At 36.8% G+C, this 24,893-nt stretch overlaps 1 protein-coding gene across 2 annotated transcripts; it reads right to left on the bottom strand.

The window, feature by feature from the left end:
* Positions 1-1,625: 1,625 nt before the first annotated feature.
* Proser1 (proline and serine rich 1) lies at positions 1,626-24,556 on the bottom strand. Of its 2 annotated transcripts, XM_076872449.1 has the most exons (13): positions 23,763-24,556; positions 21,849-21,914; positions 19,424-19,492; positions 17,085-17,179; positions 15,770-15,863; positions 13,712-13,822; positions 13,066-13,149; positions 11,729-11,807; positions 11,023-11,118; positions 8,641-8,685; positions 4,140-5,922; positions 3,508-3,661; positions 1,626-2,932 (listed from the first exon to the last, which is right to left on the bottom strand). In XM_076872449.1, the coding sequence occupies exons 1-13, from the start codon at positions 23,805-23,807 to the stop codon at positions 2,810-2,812; spliced, it is 2,844 nt and encodes a 947-aa protein (XP_076728564.1). In that variant the 5' UTR covers positions 23,808-24,556; the 3' UTR covers positions 1,626-2,809. The 2 variants fall into 2 exon arrangements, with proteins under 2 accessions (XP_076728564.1, XP_076728565.1); XM_076872450.1 differs by lacking the exons at positions 15,770-15,863; positions 17,085-17,179; positions 19,424-19,492; positions 21,849-21,914; positions 23,763-24,556 and adding an exon at positions 15,313-15,379.
* Between the last annotated feature and the right edge of the window lie 337 nt (positions 24,557-24,893).

Genomic DNA, 24,893 nt, shown 5'->3' with positions numbered 1-24,893 from the left:
CTTCTCAGAGTTTTGGTTCACTTTCTATTCTTTTGGAGAAAACTCCAATTCTTCTGATCCTGCTGCTTCCTTTGCATTTAGAAAGGTTGTGATCACTAGTAAATGGGAAGTTCAGCTAACATCTTCCTGTGTGCTTATTTCTTCCACTTGTCTGGGCCTTTCTTCTCCTGCCTTCTTCTTTTTTTTTCTTATTGCAATATTCCTCTCTATCAACTAGGAATTATAAACACCATTGATTTTTAGCTATTATCATAAAATTTTATTAGAAGTATTTAAATTTTAAAAAATCATAATGCACCATCTGAATACAAGGACCTTTGAGACATTTTAATTTTGATTACCCTTCCAAATTTACTGGCTAATCTTGTTCAATATTAGTGTCTTAACTAAATTAGACATTGTTTAGTAATACGGTGTCACCTTTAAAATAAAATTGGAGGAAGGTCTTTTCTAAAATTGACATCAATTATATTTTATGAATACACAGGTTGAACTTATATGGGAAATCAAGTAGTGAGGATTAAATTTAAGTTTAACCAATTATATTAATCACCTTTACTTTATATGAACTATAGGACTTTACATTAACACTTCTGTTTTCTTTATAGAATGCCAGTCTTACAATTTTTATTTTTGGTTTTCTATAATAACCACCCAGTCTATCACCACTAATCCAACCTCCATGTTGCAGCTTATGTGAGTTTTCATATATATATTACCTTTATTTTTATGTGGTGCCGAGGATCAAATCCAGTGCCTCACGCATACTAGGCGAGCTCTCTACCACTGAGCCACAACCCCAGCCCTCTCTTGCTTTTTAATTTAGAACTGTATATTATGCTTCCTCATATACTACAGTCTATATACTATAGTCCCTAGTAATTAGTGTGAGTGTTCCAAATGTTTTCTTCACTTTTATATAAATCTCTGAGTGCCAAATATGTGCAAGATGCCAGAAATACATCTGAGATGAGGATGATACAGTTTCTCTGCTCAGAAGCTCATAGGATAACAAAAATACACCTTGCAGTAGCAGCACTCTATAAAGATCACTCATTCAGGGCTGGGGATGTGGCTCAAGCGGTAGCGCGCTCGCCTGGCATGCGTGCGGCCCGGGTTCGATCCTCAGCACCACGTACAAACAAAGACGTTGTGTCCGCCGATAACTAAAAAATAAATATTAAAATTCTTAAAAAAAAAAAAAAAAAAAAGATCACTCATTCAATAACTATTTTCTGAATGGTCAACGTATATAAGCAATTAATACAATATCATCTTAAAAAGTTTTATGAACGTAGACTTAAAATGAAAAAAATGATAAATTCTGGCAACTGGTATCATTAACTGTAGGAAATAGATGAATAAATACATTGAATTGTCTGAACACATATGTTTCAATTGTTAGTTATAACTTTAGCATATTAGTTAAAGGGTTGGGTAATCAGTAGTATAAGTAGGGTTTCAAATAAATTCAGACAAAGACCATTCAGTATGTTCGTTCAAGCACATACACAAAAACCCAAAAACCCTATCCAAGCATTTAATAAAACACTTACAAAATATTTGTCATATCCATAAAGTTTATTTTAAAAAATTGTTAAAAACTAACCATACAGGAATATTTAATATACTTAAAAAGTTTGTTCCCCATGTTGAAGGAAAATACATTTGCAACATCTTCCAGACACCATCTTTATAAAAGTAAAACTTCTAGATGCTGAAATGTACTACAGTAGATTCTATAATTTACAATTTTAATCACAGGATTGGAATTCATTCTTCCTACACCCCCCGCCCCCAATGTGGCAGTTGTTATTCTTAAATTAATGACATTCAATCATGTTATACTACCACAGGTCCTTAAATAGAGTACACACTGCATTACTAACAGAGCAAGTATTCTCTATTTGCTGTCACATAATTATTTCAGATAAGCATTTGACTTTAAGTACAAAGAGAAATACGACATCCCATGATTGTAAACATTCACCAAGAGCTTCCAGAGTACAATGAGTAATAGAGGTGGCCCAAGAGTCAGTCAAGTGTTCCTCACTCATTTGGATACTGCTGAGATTGGGAAAAATGTTTTGAAGGCAAATATTATCATAAGCCTCCCTTACTTATATTTCTGTAAGAAAGTAGTTCTGGATATATATTTTTAGTCGAAAACCTGAAAGTCATTCTGAAGACTACATTAAGCACCATTTTCACTTACCTGAAATATATTGAGTTAAATTCAGCAGTATGTATGATCATTAATATCAGAAATAAAAAATAACAGTGGGTGTCAAGTTCCCTTTTGCGTATACATATGGAGTATTGAGTTCCAACTGATGCTAATAGGAACCACTCATGCATACCAAGGGTAGTAAGTCCCCCAGGGCCACATGCAACCCATAAGTCTGAGGCACAACTATTACTTCTGTCCATGGACGCTATACAAGCAGATTTAAGGCTGTATTCGGCTATAAGGAGTTCAGTCTCCTGCTTAATATTCTTTCTATGTAGATCACATACATGATTCAAAATTTTGTAGACTGGGAGGTGAAAAGTTCCCAAATACTTTTTAAATACTATTCTCCATACAATTTATTGTCAGCATATTTACATAAAGAAATGGGGAGTATTCATACTTAAAACCATTTTAAAAAATGCAACCAGACTTTTCAAATTCTTGCCACAACTTTCCTAGGATTATCCTCATTTTCATATTCTGACTTTTGGCCAACTTCACATTTGTCAGATTGTTCACTGCAGTTCTTAAGAAAATCTCATGTTGCTCCCAAGAATAATAAAAAATAAAAAATATTCACTGCCATCCACTTTGGGACAGGCTTGGCTGCAAAGAAAATGGAGTTCCTGGTGTTGAAGGATAGCTAGGAAACCCATCAGGCTGAGCTGGATAGCTTTCCAGAGCTGAAGCTGAATGCACCTGAAAGAGAGAAGAACACACATGCAGGTTAGCACAGGGCCAAGCTCAATTAAACCTGACTTGCTTTGGCCTGTGCCACACTTCAGATAATCAGAATAGGAAGAACATATTTTGGGCAAAAGAACATTTGCTGAATCTTTTAAAGAAATATTCAGTCTTCTTCAAGTGGAGGAGAGACATAGAAATGCCAATTAAATAAAAAATATTCTTGCAAAGAAAGAGTAACAGGTTTTCTACAATGTGTTTGAAAGGCCTATTATAACTTAGAAGACAAGTTAAAATTTAATTTTCAGGAATAAAGATTACATTTTATTAAGTAAAATCTCCAAACAGATTTTTAAAAATCTGTTAAGTGGGAAAAACAACTCAATACAGATGGACTTTATCCTACCCTTTTGTTATTCTTCTGAAAGAAGATAAGCATAATTTGCAAGTCTGAGGAGAACTACATATTAAAACTCTAGGCATTCTGATAAGAGGCACTTTTTGCCTATACTGGGATGTCACAACATCAACATTACTGATTACCATTACATGGGTGACCATTTTATTCATGCAAGACATCGCCTGCCTACCTGCTGTAACAATGCTGACTGTGCCGCTGCTGCATTATGCTGTAATTCTTGCAAGGATGACTGTGAAGGATTCTGGGAAAACCCAGGGATACCTGGGAGGGACAGGAGGCCTGGAAAAACAGAACTGCCTGCAGCTTGAAGTCCAGACGATAAACTAAAACAATTGATAGAAAAACAGGTCAAACTGCAGACAAGATAGCAAAGTTCTTTTTAGATTTACCAAGTAGTATCTTAAGGTGTGGAAAACAAAACAAAAACTTAGAATTTATTCTTCTGTTGGAAAAAACCATAAAAGTCAGCCACTCACTAATGTAGAACTTACTGTTATGAAGTGTATTATTCTGAATTCATCAGTCTGTGTTTTACATATAATTCTTCCTATTTTGAAAGCAAGTTAAATTACCAAATATAAATTCTACAACTTTGCTAATAAGTATTAATATTTTATATGCATCTAAACTAACAGTCCAAGAGCCATAAAACATTTTTTGAGCACTGACGTTTTGGCCCAGAAAGACATAATTCAGCACGACTGAATGACTACATTTTGACTTTCATTTGAATAACTTAAGACAATGAATTACATGTTAGGTGAAGAATGATTCAATCCGATTCCCACATTATTCACATACCCGGCTTGTGCAACAAGAGCAGAGTTGAAATTAGAACTAAACGCTGAAGCGAATCCCGGGAGGACAGGAGCTGGTGACGGGGCCGTAGCTGCGACAGGTAGTTGTGTGACAGCTGTGACTGTGGAGGGCGCCTGCAGCCCCGGGAACGAAGGGAGAGCAGGGGTAACACTTGGGGTATTGGAGACAGAAAAGCCAGGATAGGAGGGATTTGAAGGGGGAAGAGGTCCTTGGGTAACTGGAAAAAGTGAGGGGACGGCAGTGGATAAGTTGAGGGGGAAAGGTGCTGCCGAGACTGGTGCTGAGGCAGAGAGCCCTGAGAGAACAGCTGCCGTGGAGCTAGGAGGCATAGCTGCGGAGGTGGCAGTGGTAGATGAGGTGGCTATTAATGACCCTGGAAGAGACACCGATGGATTAAGAGATGGGTTGCCAGGTAAAGGAAAACTATTGGTCAGAGAAGTAAAAGGAGGAAGAGCAGTAAACACGGGAGCAATAGGAGTGGAGGAAGCATGAGGTGGAAGGGAAATAGAAGAAAGGGGATTTGAGCCATTTAAGGGAGTACTCAAACTGGAGAGACCTGATAATGCAGGATTAAGGCAAGTAGATAAACTGACGGGCACTGACGCCGAAGTATATGCACGACCCAATGTCCCTGACAAACCTAAAGTGCCATGAGAGGGAGTCACAGAATGAGATGGGCCTTTGAAGGCCGAGGGAGTAGGACTTGTGGGCTCGGTTTTGATCATTACAGGAATGGTAGTAATTGCAGGGGTAGGTGAAATATGCAGGTCTGAGGTACCTGGGTGGGGGCCATGCAAAAGGGAGGCTGAGGAGCCACAGCTAACGGGCACTGATGTTGAGGAGGACGTAGCAGTAGCCAAAGGAGACTGCACAGGCAGCGTAGGGGGAGTGGAAGTTGGGTTAGCCACAGGGGATGGCAGGCCTGGGAACATGGCCAGCCCAGGAGTGGAAGACCCCTGCGGGGTGGGGACAGCTGGGGGTGCATAGCACTTGCTAGGCGCTGAAGCAGGAGAATCAGAGTTTCGCTTAGTAAGAGAGGATAATGAAGCCAGCCCACTCGTGACAGCAGATGACAAAGCAGAGGAGTTGATTAAATTGGTGTCATTTGATGTCAGAAAGCCTTTTAAAGCAGACAGAAGAGGACTATTTACACCAAGTGGACCAGCAACACTGGGGGCAGAACCACCCGAAATTACAGAAGGAGTCGGGTTGGATACACCTTGGGAGGTTGGCGTTAAGGGCAAGGGGAGACCTGCAAAAACCGAAGATAATGAAGCCGAATTTGGATTGTTGGTAGAAGCAGCAGCAGAGGTGGCAGAAAAGGAGAGGCTAGTGAAAGGAGCAGAAGTAGAAGTAAATGATTCACTGGAAGCCAGAGTAGCCCGAGGTGTGGTTGTGGCCTGAGGGGCTGGGTTAGGAGTAGGAGAAGGACCTGGCAGTGGCACCAGGCCAGAAAAAACAGAAGGAACAGGAGCAGATGTTGTACTGTGGATGGAAGTAACGGGTGCCGTAGGCAATGAGAGGGTCCTGATAACTGTAGGGTTTGGCGTCGATGGCTGAGGTGTATGAATGGCTGCGGAGACCTGCCCTGGGAACACAGGGAGGACAGTATTGGGCATGTTCATTCCAGAACCGGTGGCAGCTGCTGAAGCTGATGGATGATTTACTGTCTTGACTGGGGATGCAGTAGGGACGGGAGTCGCAGCAGGTGTTGAAGGATTAGAACCATGGGGAGAAAAGAGTTGACTTGCTGGGGTAGAAAATGCTGTGTGAGGAAGAGAAAAAGGCAAGAATTTATTATGTCGAAATGTCCAATTTAAACTCCAAAGAAATGTATAATGATTTTTGTCATATTTCACAAATATATGACATCTATAGTCAGTTCTTGAAATATCTAAATTTCTAGATTCCACTATCCTATCTTCACTCTGAAGTCTCAGTCAGATCCAAATGTCTTCTAGACAGTGCCCAGAACATCCACCAAGTCACACTGAGGAAGCCTTGAGAAGCTTAGAAAATTTCATATTTTTCTACTTTTTTAAAATAAAAAAAAAATCATTTAATTGTGATTAGTGTTAGTACATTGACTTTCTTTCTTTCAAATCACTTACTTAGAGTAATAATAACAAACCAGTCCTCTTCTCAAGAGCTTTCATGACACCACTTCCCTTTCAGGGACATACTAGGTCTTCCAGGATTCACGTCCCTCTCTCTCAGTATTGTTTGTTGCCACCCAGTGAGGTGAATTTAGTAGTACATGTTATTAATATGTACGGTCCCCACTTACTGCATTTGCTAATACTGACCAATATTGCACTCATACTGTACTTATACCGTTTCAACAGGGAATGTTCCTTCTGCAGTGATAATCAACTGAAATCATTTTTATGAACTAAAACAGACATTTAAACATCTTCGCATGTGTAAAACTATTTGATATGAAGAGATGACATGTTAATGAAATAATGCCATGTTAATCACAGGGGAAGGACATCCAAGGAATAATAGAGGTAAACAAATAGACCTAATTCATTTGTAATGGTCAAAGAGTACACTGGGCTGAATAAGCATTGCAGTTGTTTTACAATAGAAACATAGGAGGAAAAATTCACAAACCATAATACATAAATGCATAAAACTGCAAACTCAAAAGGCCAAGCCTAAACCATAGTCATGCCTTTGTTTTTTTGAGGGCAAGCTTTGAGACTGAACTAAAGCACACATTCTACCACTGAACTATATTCTAGTCCCACCGTGTTTGTATTGTTAAGTAGTGATTTAATTTCAGGAAAGCTAGACTATCATTTTAGAGTACCTATGAAAATGGATTTAATCTTATTTCATAAGAACTAGACACATAAGAAATATATTTCTAATTTTCATTTTGTAAATAATGTACCAAAAAAGTATTTAAGTCTACAATGGTTGGAAAAATTTGAGAATCCACTATCCAATTTAACTATGTGCTGAAGACTATATAGTCAATGATAATCTCAAGAGAAAACCAAGCTAATCCTAGAGTAATCTTTATAGCTACTTCTACTAGATACTTTTTAATATAATAAAGCACAAGCTTTGCCCTATTAATAATTGTGCCTACAGTTAAAAATGAAACAAAACAAGGTGCCAGGGTTGTGGCTCAATGGCAGACTGCTTGCCTTAGAACACATAGAAAAAAAAATAAATAAAAAAATTGTGTCCACCTAAAAATGAAAATATTAAAAAATTTAAAAAAAGAAATAAAAACCCCTATAAAATCCCAACTACATACTATGATAAACATCAATTTCTGCTATATAATTTAGTTAATAATTAAAACACTATCTGTCACAACCCCTGCTAGTAATCTATAGCTATCATTTCATTTGTTCCCAAATTAATCCTGAGATAGACAGTAACACTTCCATTTTATAGGCTTAGTGTGGCTAAGCAAGCTATTAAAAGATCATGCATCTATTAAGTGGTAAAGCCAAGATCTGAACCTAGTCCTGTCAGATCCTTACTCTTAACTATTACATTAGTTTGTCTTTATTAGTGTTTCCTAACATGGTTTAAAAAAAAAATAAGAAAAAACTCCTAATCATGTTCACATAACATAGCATAGGAAATCAAACTATGCTACTCCTACCAATGGTATTTATGACACCTGGTTACCTCTTTCCAAAAACAGATTCATGAATAAAGCTGAACATAAAGGATGAAGTTTCCCTAATCATCTTTCCATAGAAATTAAATGAGTCAAGGTCACAAAACCTCGTGGTTCCAGAGACAGGATGAGAAACTAGGTATCCTGACATCTTACTTGGTGTTCTTTTCACCCCATTTTGCTCCTTCCTTTAGAAATCAGCTCAAAAGCACCCTTTATACGTACTGTTCTCAGGGAAGGGAATTTCCCCACTGAAACCATCTGCTATAGTAATTAGATTCATGTGCTACTCTGCTACATAAGAACTTACTCCAGGTCTCATAGCTGAAACCATCTCATATCCTCCAAGAAAGGAAGAATATAATGGTATCAAGCTGCTGCCATGGGACAACACTGTCCTGGCCACACTTCAATTTACTTTCTGCTTTGGCATCACTTATTCTTTTCTACATTCAGTTATGTTTAATAATACTGAAATAATTAAAAGTAGAATCCAAAATAGCACTTGTCAAAAAGGATTTTTATCATTCCATGTGTTTATATCAAAAAGAAATGAGGCTTTCAAAATCACACAATGTAAATATGGATCCACTTGCTACACAGCACTTAGATTTCATTACAAGTTTTGCAAATAAGATTAAAGTAATAGGATTAATTTTAAATGTAGTTATTATATGCATTTCATCAAGCCACTTTTAGTAAGTATCAATTACATTCTTTATCCAGAAACTTTTCTTAGAACATTCCAAATATAATCAATTCAAACTGTCCTCAGTGAACAACAAAGAGCAGACAACCATGAAGACATGTTATCTCTGGATCAGATCTGGTACTTACTTTGATTTTGTGTAGGTTTTGACTGATTGGAAAGGTCTTCATTTTCTATGTAAAAGTAAATAAACAGAAGTTGATTTCAAACTTTAATCAAATTTTTTCACCACCATAACAATCAGAGATTGGTATCAAAATGAGAAACACAAAGGATATGAACATACAAACACTAAGTTAGAAAACACAATGAATACCTATGGAGAAATAAAGGAAATACACAAAAGTCATAATGAATCTGAGAGGATTATAAATGATTGTTCTTTCCTTTCTCTTAACCCATTCTCTTCCCCTGCTGGTCTCCCCTGAACTTGTCAAGGTTTAAATTCACATTATTGAAAAGGAGCCAGCCTGAGTGTAAATGCAGGAGAGAGTGCAGCCTGCAGTTAGAGTGCAGAGACCATTTTTATTGGCTAAGCTACCAGCAGGCCCCTCCGCACTGCTGCCTATAGGAGTGGAAGACTAGGAAGACCGAAGCAGGAGGCGGCTGCTGGGTGAATGAGAGCAGAATCCACTGAGTGTAAGAGGGCAAGTAGAGTAAAAGCTACATATTTAAAAATCAACATTAAAGTAATGTGAGAGTATACAAGATACTTTCATACTTTTTGGCTGAGGAAGGGATGTCCTGATCAAGGCACAAAAACAAAGAGCTAAGTAAAATATAATTAATCCAAATAAAAACTAAATTTTTGTCACATACACACACACACACACACACACACACACACACTCTACAGTCTATTAAATTGGCAAAATTAGAAAACTGATTATCTACCATGTTGAGAAGGTGTGAAGAAACTAATTCATATATGCTCATGGACAGATGTAACTGGTACAGGGTTGCTGGAGAAGAGTTTGGCAATAAATGAAAAAATATTTATTCTTCATATACAGTATGAACCCTTCTCATCACCCTTTACTTTCTTACTCTCTTTTTTCCCCTCGATGTTGGGTCTCAAATGGAATGCTCGCACTACCTTTTCAAAGTCCTTGCTCCCTATGGTAGGAGAAATTTAGCCAAACTGTACACTGTACCATTAAGTTAATTACTTCTTCATAGTTTGTCAAAAGTTTATCACCCATGAGAAATGGTTCTTTTTTCTATAATAACCTGCCCCTGTTCAAACATGTGGCTCAAAGGCACTCAAGTAGAACCCTTGTCATTAAAGAATGAGTGGGCACAATCATGCCAACTGGCAGCCGAGCTCAGGCTACAGGAGGACAGATTCCAACTCCCTTCCTGTCCCTCTAAGACACGGGGTGTCCAACTCTTCCATAGGGTTTTACCCTTCCAATATGCACAAAATAAATTATCTTAGGGCAGAGTATCCTCTGCTACTCCACCCTCTGCTCCACATACCAATATCCATCAATTCTGGTTTCCCTCTCTATCACTCCTTTGGCAAACCAGACAGGCATCTGTCCTAGTGTCTGAAATTCTCAAAAAAAGGTTGGAGGCACAACACCCTCGGTTCTCTTTAACTTTCCAGCTAATAGACAGTCTTTTAAAAAAACCCTGATATGCTGATACTTTGGGAATTCTGTGTGCACAGATTCTAGTATTTCCCAAACATGCTTGAAGATAAGAATCACTTGGAGTCATTGGAAAACTGAAGATACCACAGCACCACCTCTCATCCACTGAAGCAGAATCTCTACTGAAGATGTTTTTAACTGTGCCCCAGGTATTTCTAGGCCACAGAGAAACTACCTTATTGTCACCTTGTCATTCCTCTCACAGTATTTCATTACCAGTCTGTTTTTACCTGTTTGTGCTTCAACTTAGGACATTACTGAGTCAACCATGTCTACTGATACATGACACAAGCAACTCATATTTATTTTAACAAGACTGGTTTGGATGCCCTTCCTCTGAGATTGCACACCACCTGTACTTTTTCACAGAAATAATCATTTTTCTTCTATCTCAGAATCTAAGCTGCTATTTGCTATAAAGCACATTCCAATTTCAGAGAAATTAACCTATAAAAATGTGCAGTTTAGAATGAATGAAGTAAAATAAACTGAAATTGTCTTCTCCTTCCTTGCCTATATTTCTCATTGATTGCAAATTCTTTGCAAACAGGACTTTGTTCACATTCTTTCATTTACATATATATAGCACATTGCAGATCATCTCTCTAATGTTAGTTGAATGTTACTAAACAATAGTTTTTAAAGTATTATTCTGTATTTCAAATGGAGAAATGGAAGTCATTAAGATTATAAAAACTGCCCAATGTTACCAATGACTCATACCACACTGGTAAGGCTCTTGAGCTTGTGCTCCTGTTGTTAGGACATGCCATGTCAAACAACTGTCCCTGCCAAATGTATGTTTGTGAATGACTAATTTAGTTACTTTTAACACTCCAAATATCATGACTTTACCTGTTCCTACAGGATTCGGAGTATATGGAGATGGAGGGGGTACACCTGGAGCTATCATGTTGGCTAACGGTACCAGACCTGCATTGTTGTAAGCACCTAAAATAATAGAATATATGTAATTTAGTATTTTTCTGTGGTTAGGAGTTCAAAGAATATTAATGCAGCTATCTCATTTATTATTTGAAATTATTTATATAATGGATTTATAGAGATTTATAGAGATTTGGGTCTAGGGTTAAATAAAAACTGAGATAATGAGATAACAGGAGATGGCTATTCCCATTACATGTTCATTTCAGGCATAAGTTCACTGAATGGCATGGCAGGCAGAATCTGCCATTCATTTAATTTAGATATCTATATTTGACAATACTGTAAGTTAAATTACCAAAAAAATAAAAAAGATTCAAGGTCATTTACCACAGTGAAAACCCATAATAAGGAATGATTAAAAATAATCTGCAAATAACTTATAGTAAGAAAAATAAATATAAATAAATATTAACAAATATAAATAAATACCACAAGGAAAATAAACTCTGCCTGATATAGTATTGCAGACCTAAAAATTGGTAGCTGACTGTGAGCAAACTCTCAGAGAACTTCATAAATGCTGCAGGTTTCTCAATTACATAAAATTAGAATTTACTCTCAAATTAATAAACAGGAAAAAAGAAAAAGAAGTAAAAATAAGAGAACTCCTTACTTGGTGCAATGGTTGCATGTGGCCGGCATGGAGGTATGGGATAAGGAACAGGTTTATGTGGGTTGTATGTCGAAGGAGGCTAGACGGGACAAGAACAGCAGTTAGAAGGAAGCCAAGTAAGATGTCTCCTGGTAAAACAAAATACAACCTGCCTTTTAAAATGTTTAGTTCTAATAGGCTAAAAATGTCCCCAAAGATCAAATGCTACTGGCCTAAGAAATGGCATAAAAGAGGGAAATTTCTTTGCTTTAATAAAAGTAGTTTCTAGGTATTCTGAAAAGTAAATTCTGCCAAAAATGGCCAAGTATTTTTTTTTTTTTTAATTTCACTACCCAATCATCTCCAATGAAGGGTTAGAACTTATCCTAAATAGCAAACTACTCTCTGATCCAGACTAAATTAATCCAAGGATTCCTCTCCTCTTAATTTTAACTAATGCAATAAATCCACTAGGTTTTGGAATCTCAGCTACATAAGAACCCCAATGGCCATATCCTCCTCAATTGATTAGGAATTCATCCTATCATTCTTACCCTCTTTTCTTCTTCTGGAAGATAAATGCACTGTTTGTTTTAGCATTTGGCATTTTGAACAACTTTCATAAAAATGTATACTAGAATTAGGAATTGAATATTTCAGGGTTTTTTCATTTTCTAAAATTCATAAATGTACAAATACTTTTATAGTTGATGGCATTACATAAATAACAAATATTCAAAGAATGGGTTTTTAGAGAACTGCAAGTATTTGAAGCTAAGGCAAATGCTGTACTTTTTACCTAGAGAGGGCAAGCATGAATGCCTTTAGTGCAGAAGGGACCCACTGGGGGAAAGGGACCCAGTTTCTTTCTAGCTGTCACAAAAAACAGCCACTGGCATTCTTGTCATATGGATGGGCAGAGATTACAAGGTGGCTGAGTACAGGCCTCTAATACTTCAATTCTAACAATACTTTAAACCCATAGGGCTATCTCTGCCTGTTCCGTTTACATTCTAATCACCATAATCACACCCTTGAAAAGATTCTCAGTCTCCTGGTGTCATTCTTGTTTCACTAATATTAACCCCAGTTTTGTTAAACCAGAATCTGTTAAAGCAAACATCACACTTTGAACTGAACAACTGAATGTGTCCAGAGAAAACAATAAAAATAATTAACTCATCTCACTTTAAAATAATGCTTAACCTCAAAAGGGGTCTTAACACTGCTGATTACACTATACTTCTCTAGGCTACTCTCTCTTACTCTTCCAGCATTTCTAACATAATTAAACTTTGCAATTTAATAGAAAACTACTAGGAGTTAAGAGTTATTTTCTCTTTTATTTTCATACATACTGGCTTGGATGGTCCAAGAATCCGTGCAGCTATGCCTTTGCCCTCATTTGTACATTCTTCACCATCCTTTTTCAAAGGGGTTCCCTGTGTTATTAAAAAAAAAAAAAAAAAAAAAAGAGGGGTGGAGTGGGGAAGAAAGGTAATTGAGATTTCAAATAAACCCAAGCCAGAACAACCACATTGTATTATATTAAAACAGAAAACAACAATAAGAGATAAAGCTGGTAAGAATAAGACTTGAATTCCAGACCCAGTTCTGCCCTGGCTGGCTGCATGATCCTGATGAAGTTCCTAAGATTCCTCTTTTCATGCAAAGTTTCCCAAACATATTTAACTGTAAAACTGAAAATTACTGAGGATTTGAGAAATTTTCCTTTATTAAATGTAAATCAGTACTTTTAAAATACGGAAACAAAATCATCATCTTTTTTTGTTTGGCTTGAAGATTTTACACAAATGTTAATGAAATTTACACATGAACTTTCAATCAGTGATGAATCCACGAATTATGCTGATGACATGATGAAATTCCTTTCCTTTGCAGAAGCATCATCAACTGGTATTTTCCCTTAAATATCATTAACTTGGGTTATATTTCACACTTAGTCATGAGAAGTTTCATATACAGTCATAAAAGTATTCTTACTGGGAAAATTCCATTTATACGACTAGGTCTTCCTTTGGGATATGGATTTCCTGGGATTGTTCCACAAGAAGATATCATAGCATGAGGAGCTTTGCAGCCCCCCTTAAAAGCCTGTAATATAAAAAAAAGGAGAGTGGTTAAAATAAAATAAAAAGTCAAACCCATAAAATCAAATATTTTGGTTACTAGGAATCCCAGCTAAAAAACATGAATTAAGGAACAGCATCACATTCAATCTGTTAACACATCAGTCAGCACTTGCAATGATTAACATGTTCAAAGGCAATATGCAAAATCACTTTATTTAGGTGGAATTATTAAAATGGTATAATATACTTTAAATTGCAACTAACAGACCCTTAAACAAAGAAATCTTCACAATGCATTCTCTAAATTATGTGCAAAAAAAAAAAAGTCTATTTATTATCAAATCTGTTCCATTTCACCAACCAACAAGAAATAATACAGTCCAAATCTTTAAACATCAAGTTCATTAAAGGCAAGGCAAGAAAAACACAGGGGTGAAAGAGGCAAAGTCCTTGCTCTGAAGATGTTTACATTTTAGTGGGAAAAATACAAACAAATAACAGAGGATGCTACTGTTCAAAAAACTGCATTGCTCAATACACTTGACCACATGATGTCCAGAATAATGTTACACCCTTGAGACACAGTAGCAGAAGGGATTTGGGTCTCGGCTTTTCATTACTAGATCTCTAGCTTCTAAAATGATGCTTCACATATACAGAGTTGGAGCTCAATATTTATTAGATGAGGTCTGGGGATGTGGCTTAAGCGGTAGCACGCTCGCCTGGCATGCGCGGGGCACTGGGTTCGATCCCAGCACTACATAAAAATAAAGATGTTGTGTCCACTGAAAACTAAAAAATAAATATTAAAAAATTCTCTCTTAAAAAAAATTATTATTAGATGAATGATAAACACTGTATAAGGCAAATATATTCCAACAAGACTATACTGTATTACAGGAATATTCAGCTATATATAGACATGTAAAACTTAATATATGTGTGATTGTGATTATATGGTTTTACATATATAAAAAGATGTTTTACAAGTATGCATGATTTTACACACATTTTTTATAGTTATATCAGTTTCATAAATTCATCCATAACACATATCATATCGGTGATATAATCCAGCCCCCCTACTAAACACTTCAGCTCTAAAAATCATCCCTATTTTTGGTTATTATAAATTTATGTAAACGCATTTAGATAAGACTGTATTTCTAGTTGTTCCACTGGAAAAAATTCTTAGACGTGGAACTTCTGTGTCAAAAGGTAACATCAACAAAACGCTTTGTAAGGAATAAAACAACAGTGGCAGAGGCATGATACCATAAAGATTTCAGTCAAGAAATCCAATGAAGTAATTAAAAAGTAAAAGAATTGTAGGTTCAGACCTTATCTCTACTACAATAACATAGGACTAAAGCAAAGTTGCCTACCCTCCCTAAGCTCAGAGGAAGATATAAGAATTAAATAGGACAGAGTTACAAGAGCAATATGCATCTTCTTCAAGGAGGTTCTGAATTATTAATTCAATTTATAGACATCACAATCCCAGGAACTTACTAACTTAGATGACATATCAAGTTTTCTAGGCTTGGACAAGAACTGCTTTTCCCACTTTGGTAGGTTTAAATAAACCGGAACTTGGCTTTGGTATTAATCTCTTAGGAATTTAATTAACATAAGCCTGAAAACAAAGCAAATTTGAAAAAAATCAAGTTCCTAAATACATAAAATTAAAGACAAAAATCTGCAGCAATGGCAAAGCTATCAAAGGACCAAGACGTAACAGCTTCATGGGGCACAATGTGATACTTTACACTCTCAAGCCATCTCTCCCTGCTCTACTATCCCCTTCAACCAGATCTATTTTACTCCATGAGCTGCAGGAATGTACACTCCTAACTCATCACATACCAGCATTCGGGTTATTCTCAAAGTTAACAGAGAAAAAAGACAGGTGCTTTTTTCATCTGCTACCATTCAGAAAAAATGGCACAGCAATCTTGAGAACAATTACCTGTTCAAGTACTCTTTTGCACCGTTTCTTCTCAGACATATTTATCCTGAACAAATCTTCAATGGGACGAGAATTCTGTGCATCGACAATGTTTCTACCAAGAAAATACAATTTAGTTTTTCATTTAAGAATACACACAGAGTTCAGCAGCTTTTGATTACCACACAGACAAACCTGAGTAAAGCTTTCCCGTGACATAGGGAGAAAATGTGATTATTTACTTTTAATAGGTCAATTTATATTATAAAGATAAATATAATAACTGAACTGAGGTTTATCTTTCTGATTACTGGAAAGTGACAAAGTAATACTGTAAATAAAAATGATTATTTTGAGAATCTTGAAAATATACCCTCTCTGATGGTGTTGAACGTTATTGCAATAGAGCCAAACCATGTATTTTTTTCTTAAAGAGAGAGTGAGAGAGTGAGAGAGAGAGAGAGAGAAAGAGAGAGAGAGAGAAAATTTTTAATATTTATTTATTTTTTAGTTTTTGGCGGACACAACATCTTTGTTTGTACGTGGTGCTGAGGATCGAACCCGGGCCGCACGCAGGCCAGGCAAGCGCGCTACCGCTTGAGCCACATCCCCAGCCCCATAAACCATGTATTAAATGCATAAAAATTATACAGTTAATCTAAAAATGAAGTTTTACTTTATGTTTTATTTTAATTTTGTGTATTTATGGACATGCACAAAGACATTAAGGACTGTAAAATAAATGCTCCATAAATAAACAACTAATACATACTTTTCAATCATGCAAAGAATTAGGTTAGGTCCTCTCCGTTTCCCTTCATGCTCACATTTATCATGATCACCTATCAAATGCTGTCCTAGGTAGAGACATTTTAAAAGCTCTTCAAGTTTACCTTCCAGATAAGTTGTACTAATTTACATTAATCAGAAGGACTATTCCACAGAATACTTAAGTATCCCCAAATATGCTATGGGTGAACAGAGAACCTCTGCTGTAAGTTGTTCATTCTATTGACAATTCTTAAACTCCTATGTCTTTACCAACTTGCCTGTTAAGTCATTCAGAATATGAAGGCAAAACAAGCTACTAAAATGCCGAAAAGTCAAATTAAATAATCTTGATAAGCCCCACTATTTTCTAAGTTACAACCATATGTGTAATAAGTAAATTGAATGTTTATCCACAAAGAAATCTGAATTCATCCCTATGCTTTCAGACTATATTTTATGAGAGATTTGTTTACTTATATAATTTGAATACATTAAGATATAACAATAAGTTAGAAGAATTAAAAAGCATCCAAATTTGAAGTAAATAGAAAAAAGAAATACTTACGAAGCTAACAGTTCAAGAGCAACTAGCTTATCTTTACTGAAGGTGAAACAGTTGAGTATATTGACCACTTCTGCTGGGTGAACAGCTACCATTTTCTATTAATATAAAAGATAATTTTATTTTCAATGTAAAATCTTCATGCTGGAAATTGCCATATATTTATATATACGTATACATACATATATATATATATGTATACATACTATATATATATTTGTTTCAGTTTTTGATGGACCTTTATTTTATTCATTTATGTATATGTGGTGCTGAGAATTGAACCCAGTGCTTCACACATGAGGCAAGTGATCTACCACTGAGCCACAATACAAACCCGAAATTGCTCTCTTTTTGAAATAGTTAAATACTCTTAATGTAAACATTTTAGGTGAAATATTGTATATTTTCGGTGAAACTTCAAATGAAAGTTCCGAAAATATGTGAATTATCCTTACTTTCTTTCAATGTAACAATTTCAGATCAAGATCTCAGTTCTCTTATGAGCTCTCTTTTAATCCACATTTCTCAATGCGTTCATTTATAGAATAAAGAAACTAGCATGTACTACCTTCCTCAGAAAAGTACATATCTAGGAGGCTCAACTGGTCAAGGAGTGAGAAAAAATTATGTTCCCGAGTTGGGAGGTGGGAGCAGGTATGCCACAGATCACTTGCCAAAAAGCTGTGCAAGAGGCTAGTGTTACATAGCAAAGGATATACTAGTCACAAAAGCTAGACCAAAATTTAGTTAAACTGGGCTCCCTGTTGAACAGCCATCATAAGATTGATACGTTAAGCATACATTGTGACTATCCAAGATGATGTGAGATGTTACATAATTATTTCTCTAGGGTATCTCTATTTCTGAAGAGCATTCAAAAAATTTGAGCTGGGCACAGTGGCGCACACATGTAATCGCAGGGGCTCAAGAGACTGAGGCAGGAAAATCTCCAGTTTGAAGCCACCAACAGCGAGACACTAAACAAAATAAAGTAGGGTTCAGGATGTGGCTCAGTGGTTGAGTAACCCCAAGTTCAACCCATGGTACCAGAAAAAAAAATTTTTTTTTGGTCGATTCATAGTTAGTTAACAGTTATAGAAATTCAAATGCAAAAATCAATTAAGAACTAAGATTGGTTAGGATTAATACCTTAGCTCCTAAAACTCAGAGCAGTGATTTTTCAAACCCTTTTATTAATGTACTACAAGGAACTGATTTATGTACCCCTGATAGTGTATATTTGTAAAAATAATACAGAACTGCTAATTTAGCTCATTTAGTTTCTAGAAATGTTCATTATACAACCTTTTTGGCAAAGTTAAGTCTTCAGTGTGAAAGCACCAGTAAAATCCAATTTTTTTTTAATCTCTCCTTTGTTAGAAAAGGTGAGATTTAATTTAATTCAAGTAAGTGTATTGAGTTGTCCCTGCAATGTACTTCTCACCTCTAAATTTTAATCATAAAGTAGGTAGGCAGGCAAGCAGGCCTCAGAGTTGTCCTGGGTTTGCTGTCCTGATAAAATAAGGCAAAGCCCTCCCAGATATTTCTTGCTGAATAACTGTACTCTGCTTATCTTTTTGGTTCACAAAGATTTTCACCCTTTCTTTTGTAAAGTAGAAAACAACAATTGTTAAAGAGGTAGATAGAAGCATAACACACCTAAATTCTTTCTTTCTTAGGCAGATCAGTTTAAGGAAGTTAGGTCTTGTAAATTGATTCTATTAAAGTATTCATGCCAATCACTTCTTAGAAAATCTTCCTCTGCAGCCAGCTAACACTGTATAATCTACATACTGTTGTTGATCTAGGCTCCAGGCTATGTTACCTCATGCAGTAACCACAAGGCACTTGTGCCCATTAAATCTAATTACAATAAAATAAAACTAAAATAATTCCTCAGACTAAGTGTTCAATAGCCACATGTGACCAGTGGCTCCCAAAATGGACTGTGCAGATATAAAAATCTCCATCACTGAAAATTCATTTGAACAGTGCTGATCTAAAGCATGTAAGTGTAACCTGATGACTCTTCTAAGACTAAATACAAGCAGGTAAAGATAAGTATTGAACAATAGAAGAAAGTGCTTAAAAATACTTAAGAATTCAAATCCTTTGTCAATTTGCCACTTAGGACATTGTGGCATACAATTTAATGATACAGTATATGCAATTTAAATTTCACACTTCAGAAAATTTTATAACATAGTTTTGAATAATCAAAGTATAAAATTTAAGGTCAACTTTTCTAATTCAAACACATTACAAGTTAAGATGAATCCAAGAAAACTGGGAGAAGTAAAAATACTTAAGATCTGTATTCTAAGCAAAAACAAACTACTTACATGCTGTAATGCTTTCATTGCTTTCAACTGAGGCTCAGCCCAGGAAAAATATCTCAGTAAATCAACTACCTGAAAGCAGAGAATTAATTACAGTGTGGTTTACAAACATTTCTTTAAGATTTATTTCAATATGTGAAATTCAACACAGCCCAAGTCCAGGGGATGAGCATGCACCAGAGTCTCCACCTGCTGTCAAACACAGTTAAGTGTGGTTGTTCAAATTTAAATCACTTAAAAATCAAGATTTAAAAATTCAGTTCCTGGCTGGGTGCAGCACAGATCTATGATCCCAGTTACTTAGGAGGCAATGCAGGAGGATCCCATGGTCCAGTCCAGTCTGGGCAACCCTGTCTTAAAATTTTAAAAGGGGGATGGGGACGTAACTTAGTGATAGAACACTGGAGTAGCATGGACAAGGCCTGGGTTTATACCCCAGTATCCTCCACCACCACAACAAAATTCAGTTCCTTTTTAGTATAAGCCACATTTCAAGTGCTCAACAGTCATACCAAATTTATGGCTAATATAAGGGACTGCAGCTGAAGAACATGTCTATCATTATAAAAGTTCTATTGGATAGCACTGGTCTAGCAAGAAAGGAAGATATTCAATGGGGGGGGTATCCTAATGAGGGCAAAAAATCTGAAAAGTACTAGTGGAGATAAAAATGACAGCTTATGAACACAAAGATGTATTTGAATGAAAAACTTTTAAAACAATAATGGAGAGTGGCATAGTTTTAATCATTCACAATGGTGTGACAGTATGATTCAGTGTAAGTCCACTAACTTCTACCTTTTTATTTGGATCTGTAATACTCATAACATAAATCATGTAAGAACCACCAAGATTTACTCTCCCAGTTTTTAAATGGTACATCATTTTCACAGTTCAGAGAACCAGGCTACCACCAAATCCCACCACCACCAGAGAACTTCAAATGAATGAAGGGGACATTGTGAGATGGGCAGTAAGAGGTGAGCAGGGCTTCAAGATCTCAACTTTCAAGTCTCAGCATGATCAATACTACTCTGGTTCACAGCCTCTGAGGATACTCCAAAAGGGAGAAGAATAAAATAGGAAGAGTCATAAAATCTGAATTTTTTTTACCCTGAATTCCTGAAAATGTGCTAGGAATTTAATTATTCCACAAGAACCAGTCAATGGTGTTAACTAGAGTGATATGGGAAGAAAGTGAAAATACTTTTTATTGCTTATAGGGAGATGCATAAATAACATATTAGGCATACTCTCCTGTTACTTTGGGAAGAGTTTATGTCCTTATTTTATGGGAACAGTGTTCTTACTGTACAGTGAAGGCTGTACTTTACAAACCATAAAACTTAACTATCAATCTTCAATAAGGTAGACTCAGAATGTCTCAGTGTTTAATAAAGTTTTAAAGGATGTCAGCAAAGGCATCACTAAAGGAAGATGTTTTCTACAAAATGTCACATGCATGTATGTGGAAAAAAAAAGCTGTTAGCTGTAAGAAATCATAAATCTTTCAAAACATTTAGATTTAAAAAAAGAGCAGCATAAAGCAACTTGTGAAGCAAAGGGAAAGCTGAAAAACTATCCCTAAAAAGGCACTAACAGATGCAAATCCTAAGAAGAACTTCAGGCGTAAAGTTATTCAAGCTGACATGTATTCAAACTCTGGAGAAATAAAAAGTTAGTACTATCTCTGAGTCTGCAGATTCATCCATGATTCACCCTTTCCCAATTTCTTTCTAAATGTACGTTTCTATGTCTGCCCGATTTTGCTATCAAGAATTTTCCTAGTGCCCTTCAGAAATCCTTCTTCTGTATGTTTATATACATACACAATTTTTTTTTTTCTTAAATATGATCAAAGTTGCCCAGCACAGTGGCTGCACTTCTTCTAATCCTAGCTACTGGGGACCCTGGGATTGGGGGAGGCAGGGGATGATGGGCTAGAGCCCAGCCTGGGGAATATGGCAGATACCATCTTGAAAAAAGAAAAAGAAAAAAAGAAAGAAATCAAACTCCTAATATGGGGTTAAAGTTTTCATTAAACTATTATGCTTAAAACACTAGTCTTCTGGCTATGACAGAAACTACTTATTAGACACAGTGTTTACATTTCCTTATTGCTAAGATTTTTATTTAGTGGCTTCACATAAGAACACATTTCATCACTTATTCATGTTTTCTTTTGAATTTTGCAATTACTGACATTATATTGTAAGTTTATCATTAAGTTTATAACTTTTGATTACTGTGTCCAGACTAATTCACACTTTTAACTACTTTCAGGCTCTGTCAAAACCACAAGCTTCTAAAGTTCCTGAATAAATATAAGAACAAAGTACAAGCAATTCTGAATTTGAACAGCTGGTAAGTTGGTATTAACCAGAACAATGGTGTAAAAAAGTTCATTTAAACAAATAATTAAAAGTACCTGTTCGCTAGAGAAGTATCCATGCACATATTCAATTGCTTTTAATTTATATTCTGTCAAAACAGCCTAAAAAATAGAAAAACATCATTAATATATGTAAGCAGCACAGTAATATGCATATATCAAAACTGCCCAAGCAGCTCAATGGTGGCAGGGCTTCTTTAGCCCTGGCACATAGCAGCAGCTAAGGTCATGTGGTGACAGAACAGTCTATCCTTTCAGGTTCCACATTGTAGGGCCTCCCTACTCACTTTTATAAAGAAAGGGAATAAAATTGTAATAGGCAGATTCCACATTAGTAGAAATTACACAGATAATTCCTGAATATGTAATCAATATCTGAAAACCAAACAAATTTTCATTGTTTAAGAGTAAATGTATAATTCATCTATTATTTGTCAAGTACCCATTATGTGCTAAGTTATAGGTAAACAAGAGGACAAGGTCTAGCTGAGGCTTGGTATTTCACCAGGGAAATGAGAAAACAAAAAGCCCCAAAGTCCGTGAATTCAAAGTCTTTGCTAAGCATTTTAATTCCTTTAGGGCTTCCACATTCACAAAAGGGAACAGAATTTACCACCTATTTCAAAAAGTTACTGCGAACATTTAGTTAATGGTTCCTTTTCTGCATAGAAATCTATCAATAGGTGAAAGAGATGTTGATGGCCTTGACCTCCACTATCTAGAGCTCAATGAAATCAAATATCTCCCCTTGCAGGTATTTGCAGAGCTTAAAGATGGAAACAACAGGTTATCACAGCTTTGTGGCTCTAATCATTAAAAATAACTAATCCTTTTGCTCTTACTACAAAACAATTATACACTGACATCCTGTATCATCCAAAAATAGAAATCTGCTGGTCTAGAACTATTTTCTCATAAACAGTATTTACAAATTAGCTCATGAACAAATTGTGACAAACTCTAATTTTACACAGTTAGCAAATTGGTATTTGTTTCCAAACTTGTGGACAAACTAGATTTACAAAAGTAGAAATTTGTTTTAAAAAGAGCATTCAAAAGTATCAAATATAAAAAATGAAACATGTCAATAAAAAAGATTTTATAAAAAACAATATGAAACAGCAGCTCCAGAAACAATTTTAGTAAAAAACTCATAAGCTGATATAAATAATAAGCATGGAAGCACGTGGTAACAATTCCTTTGGTGTCAGTTAATGAGCCACAGAAGTGCTCAGAAGGCGAAGCAAGGCACTCAGTTAACAGAATAATGGTACTAGAAGTCCTTTAAATTCTAAATGGGCAACTAATTTTTGAGCTTCAGATAATGCTAGGCTCAAAACTACATTCCAAAATTTTTTGCTGTGTTCACTCCTAGAGGCAGGATACCCAACTATATCTCAAAAAGAATCACGAAAATAAGAAAAAAATTGAAACTCAAGTTATCGATGGTCAATTCATCAACAGAGTAAACTTAACCACATTTAATCATCAGAACACTAACTTTGTTCTGGCCGAGGCAATAAATATATTCTGCCTATCTTTAGATTTGGGGGAAAAAAAAACACATCATTGCCGTAATAGAAACTTTCCACGTGGTACTTCTGGTTTTCAGACACTTTCGTGTTACAGAAAGGAAAAAAGTGGCCGCAGAAATATTAAATTACTTATTCGAAAATACACAGCTGTTAAGGATTTGCACAGCTGGCTTCACAACTGAGGAGTAATACAAATTCCACAATGCCGCGCTGATTCTCAAACTGGGACAACATCATTGCTATCCGTACGGTGAAACCCATCAAGGCACGAGCTCCTGCACTACACGTGAAAATTCAAACCAATTAGGCAATGCTCTGATTCTTATTTTGTGCAATCTACACACAGTACCTCCAAGAAACTAAACCACGATGATTCCTATTTCGCAGATTAATTTAAGGCATCAAGTGCAATTACCTTTCTGATTTCATCCAGCACCGTCTCGAAGGACTTTTTGTCCATCTTGACTATACTATTTCGACGTGGTTTTTAATGGTTACACTTTCAATCACAAAACGTTCATCTCTGGTTTGCTCCACTGATAGTAAAAATGTTTACAGCTGAGGAATAAACCACTCCAGGAGCAGGAGAAAGAAGGCGAAGAGGTAGAGTGTAATGCAAACTCCGCGAAAAATTCTAAAAACGGAGACTTTAAAAAAAAAACTTTATTAAAAACAAAAATCCCTCCTGTCGGCTTCTCCAGATGCTTCACACAAAGCTTCGGGGCACCTCGGGGAAGAGCCAGGTCCTCTGTGTCCTGCAGAGAAACCCGGGGTCTCGGGCCGGGGCTGAGCGCCGTTCCTTTGCAGCTGAGGGCCAGGAGCTGCCCGGGAGAGGCCGGGAAGCCACTTTCCCCAGTGGAGCGGCCAGGAGAGCAGAGGCACCAGCTCCCGAGCGCCGCGGGCGGCGAGGAGTGGAGCGCCGGCGTCACGGCCTGCACCAGCGCCTCGGCCGCCGGCCGCGCCCCTCACCGCAGTGATCTTGGACTCATGGCCCGGCTCGCGGTCATCCCCAGCCACTCCGCCAGACTTCTGGGTCCCCCAGCCCGGGCAGCGGGCGGCCCAGCAGGGTCTTTGTTACCAGTTTCTGTGGCTTCCGGGAGCGGGCCGCGGCCGGAGAGCACCAGAAGCCGGGGAAAGGGGTACACGGCCTCGCACAAGGGGGCTCGCGAAGACCGCAATATCTACAGCGCCAGGCGCCCTGCCAGATTACCCCTACAGCCCCCACCGGCTCCTAGGGACCTTCAGTACAGCCTGTCGCGCCCGATGAAACTCAACTCTGCGCCGCCAGCAAGGGCCGCACTTTTCTGGAAGCCAGTGAAGGGTCCTGGTGTGGGAATGTAGGCATCCACAGCGGTGCCTGGATATTTTGGAATCGGGTGTAGCTTAAATCTTTCTCAGAGCCTACGAATCATTTTTTGAGTGAGACTCCTCCCTTATCACTCAGGTGTTTGGTGTGAAGCTTTGATCATCAAACCTGAATTAAAAGCAATCAACGACAAGAGGATAAGGCATATCTAAGGGAGCCGCGATATGGATGGCTGGGAGA

This window comes from Callospermophilus lateralis, chromosome 12 (genome assembly GCF_048772815.1).
Source record: "Callospermophilus lateralis isolate mCalLat2 chromosome 12, mCalLat2.hap1, whole genome shotgun sequence".
Taxonomy (NCBI): Eukaryota; Metazoa; Chordata; class Mammalia; order Rodentia; family Sciuridae; genus Callospermophilus; species Callospermophilus lateralis.
The sequence above is the reverse complement of the archived record's forward strand: the minus strand, read 5'-3'. Positions and strand labels throughout refer to the sequence as shown.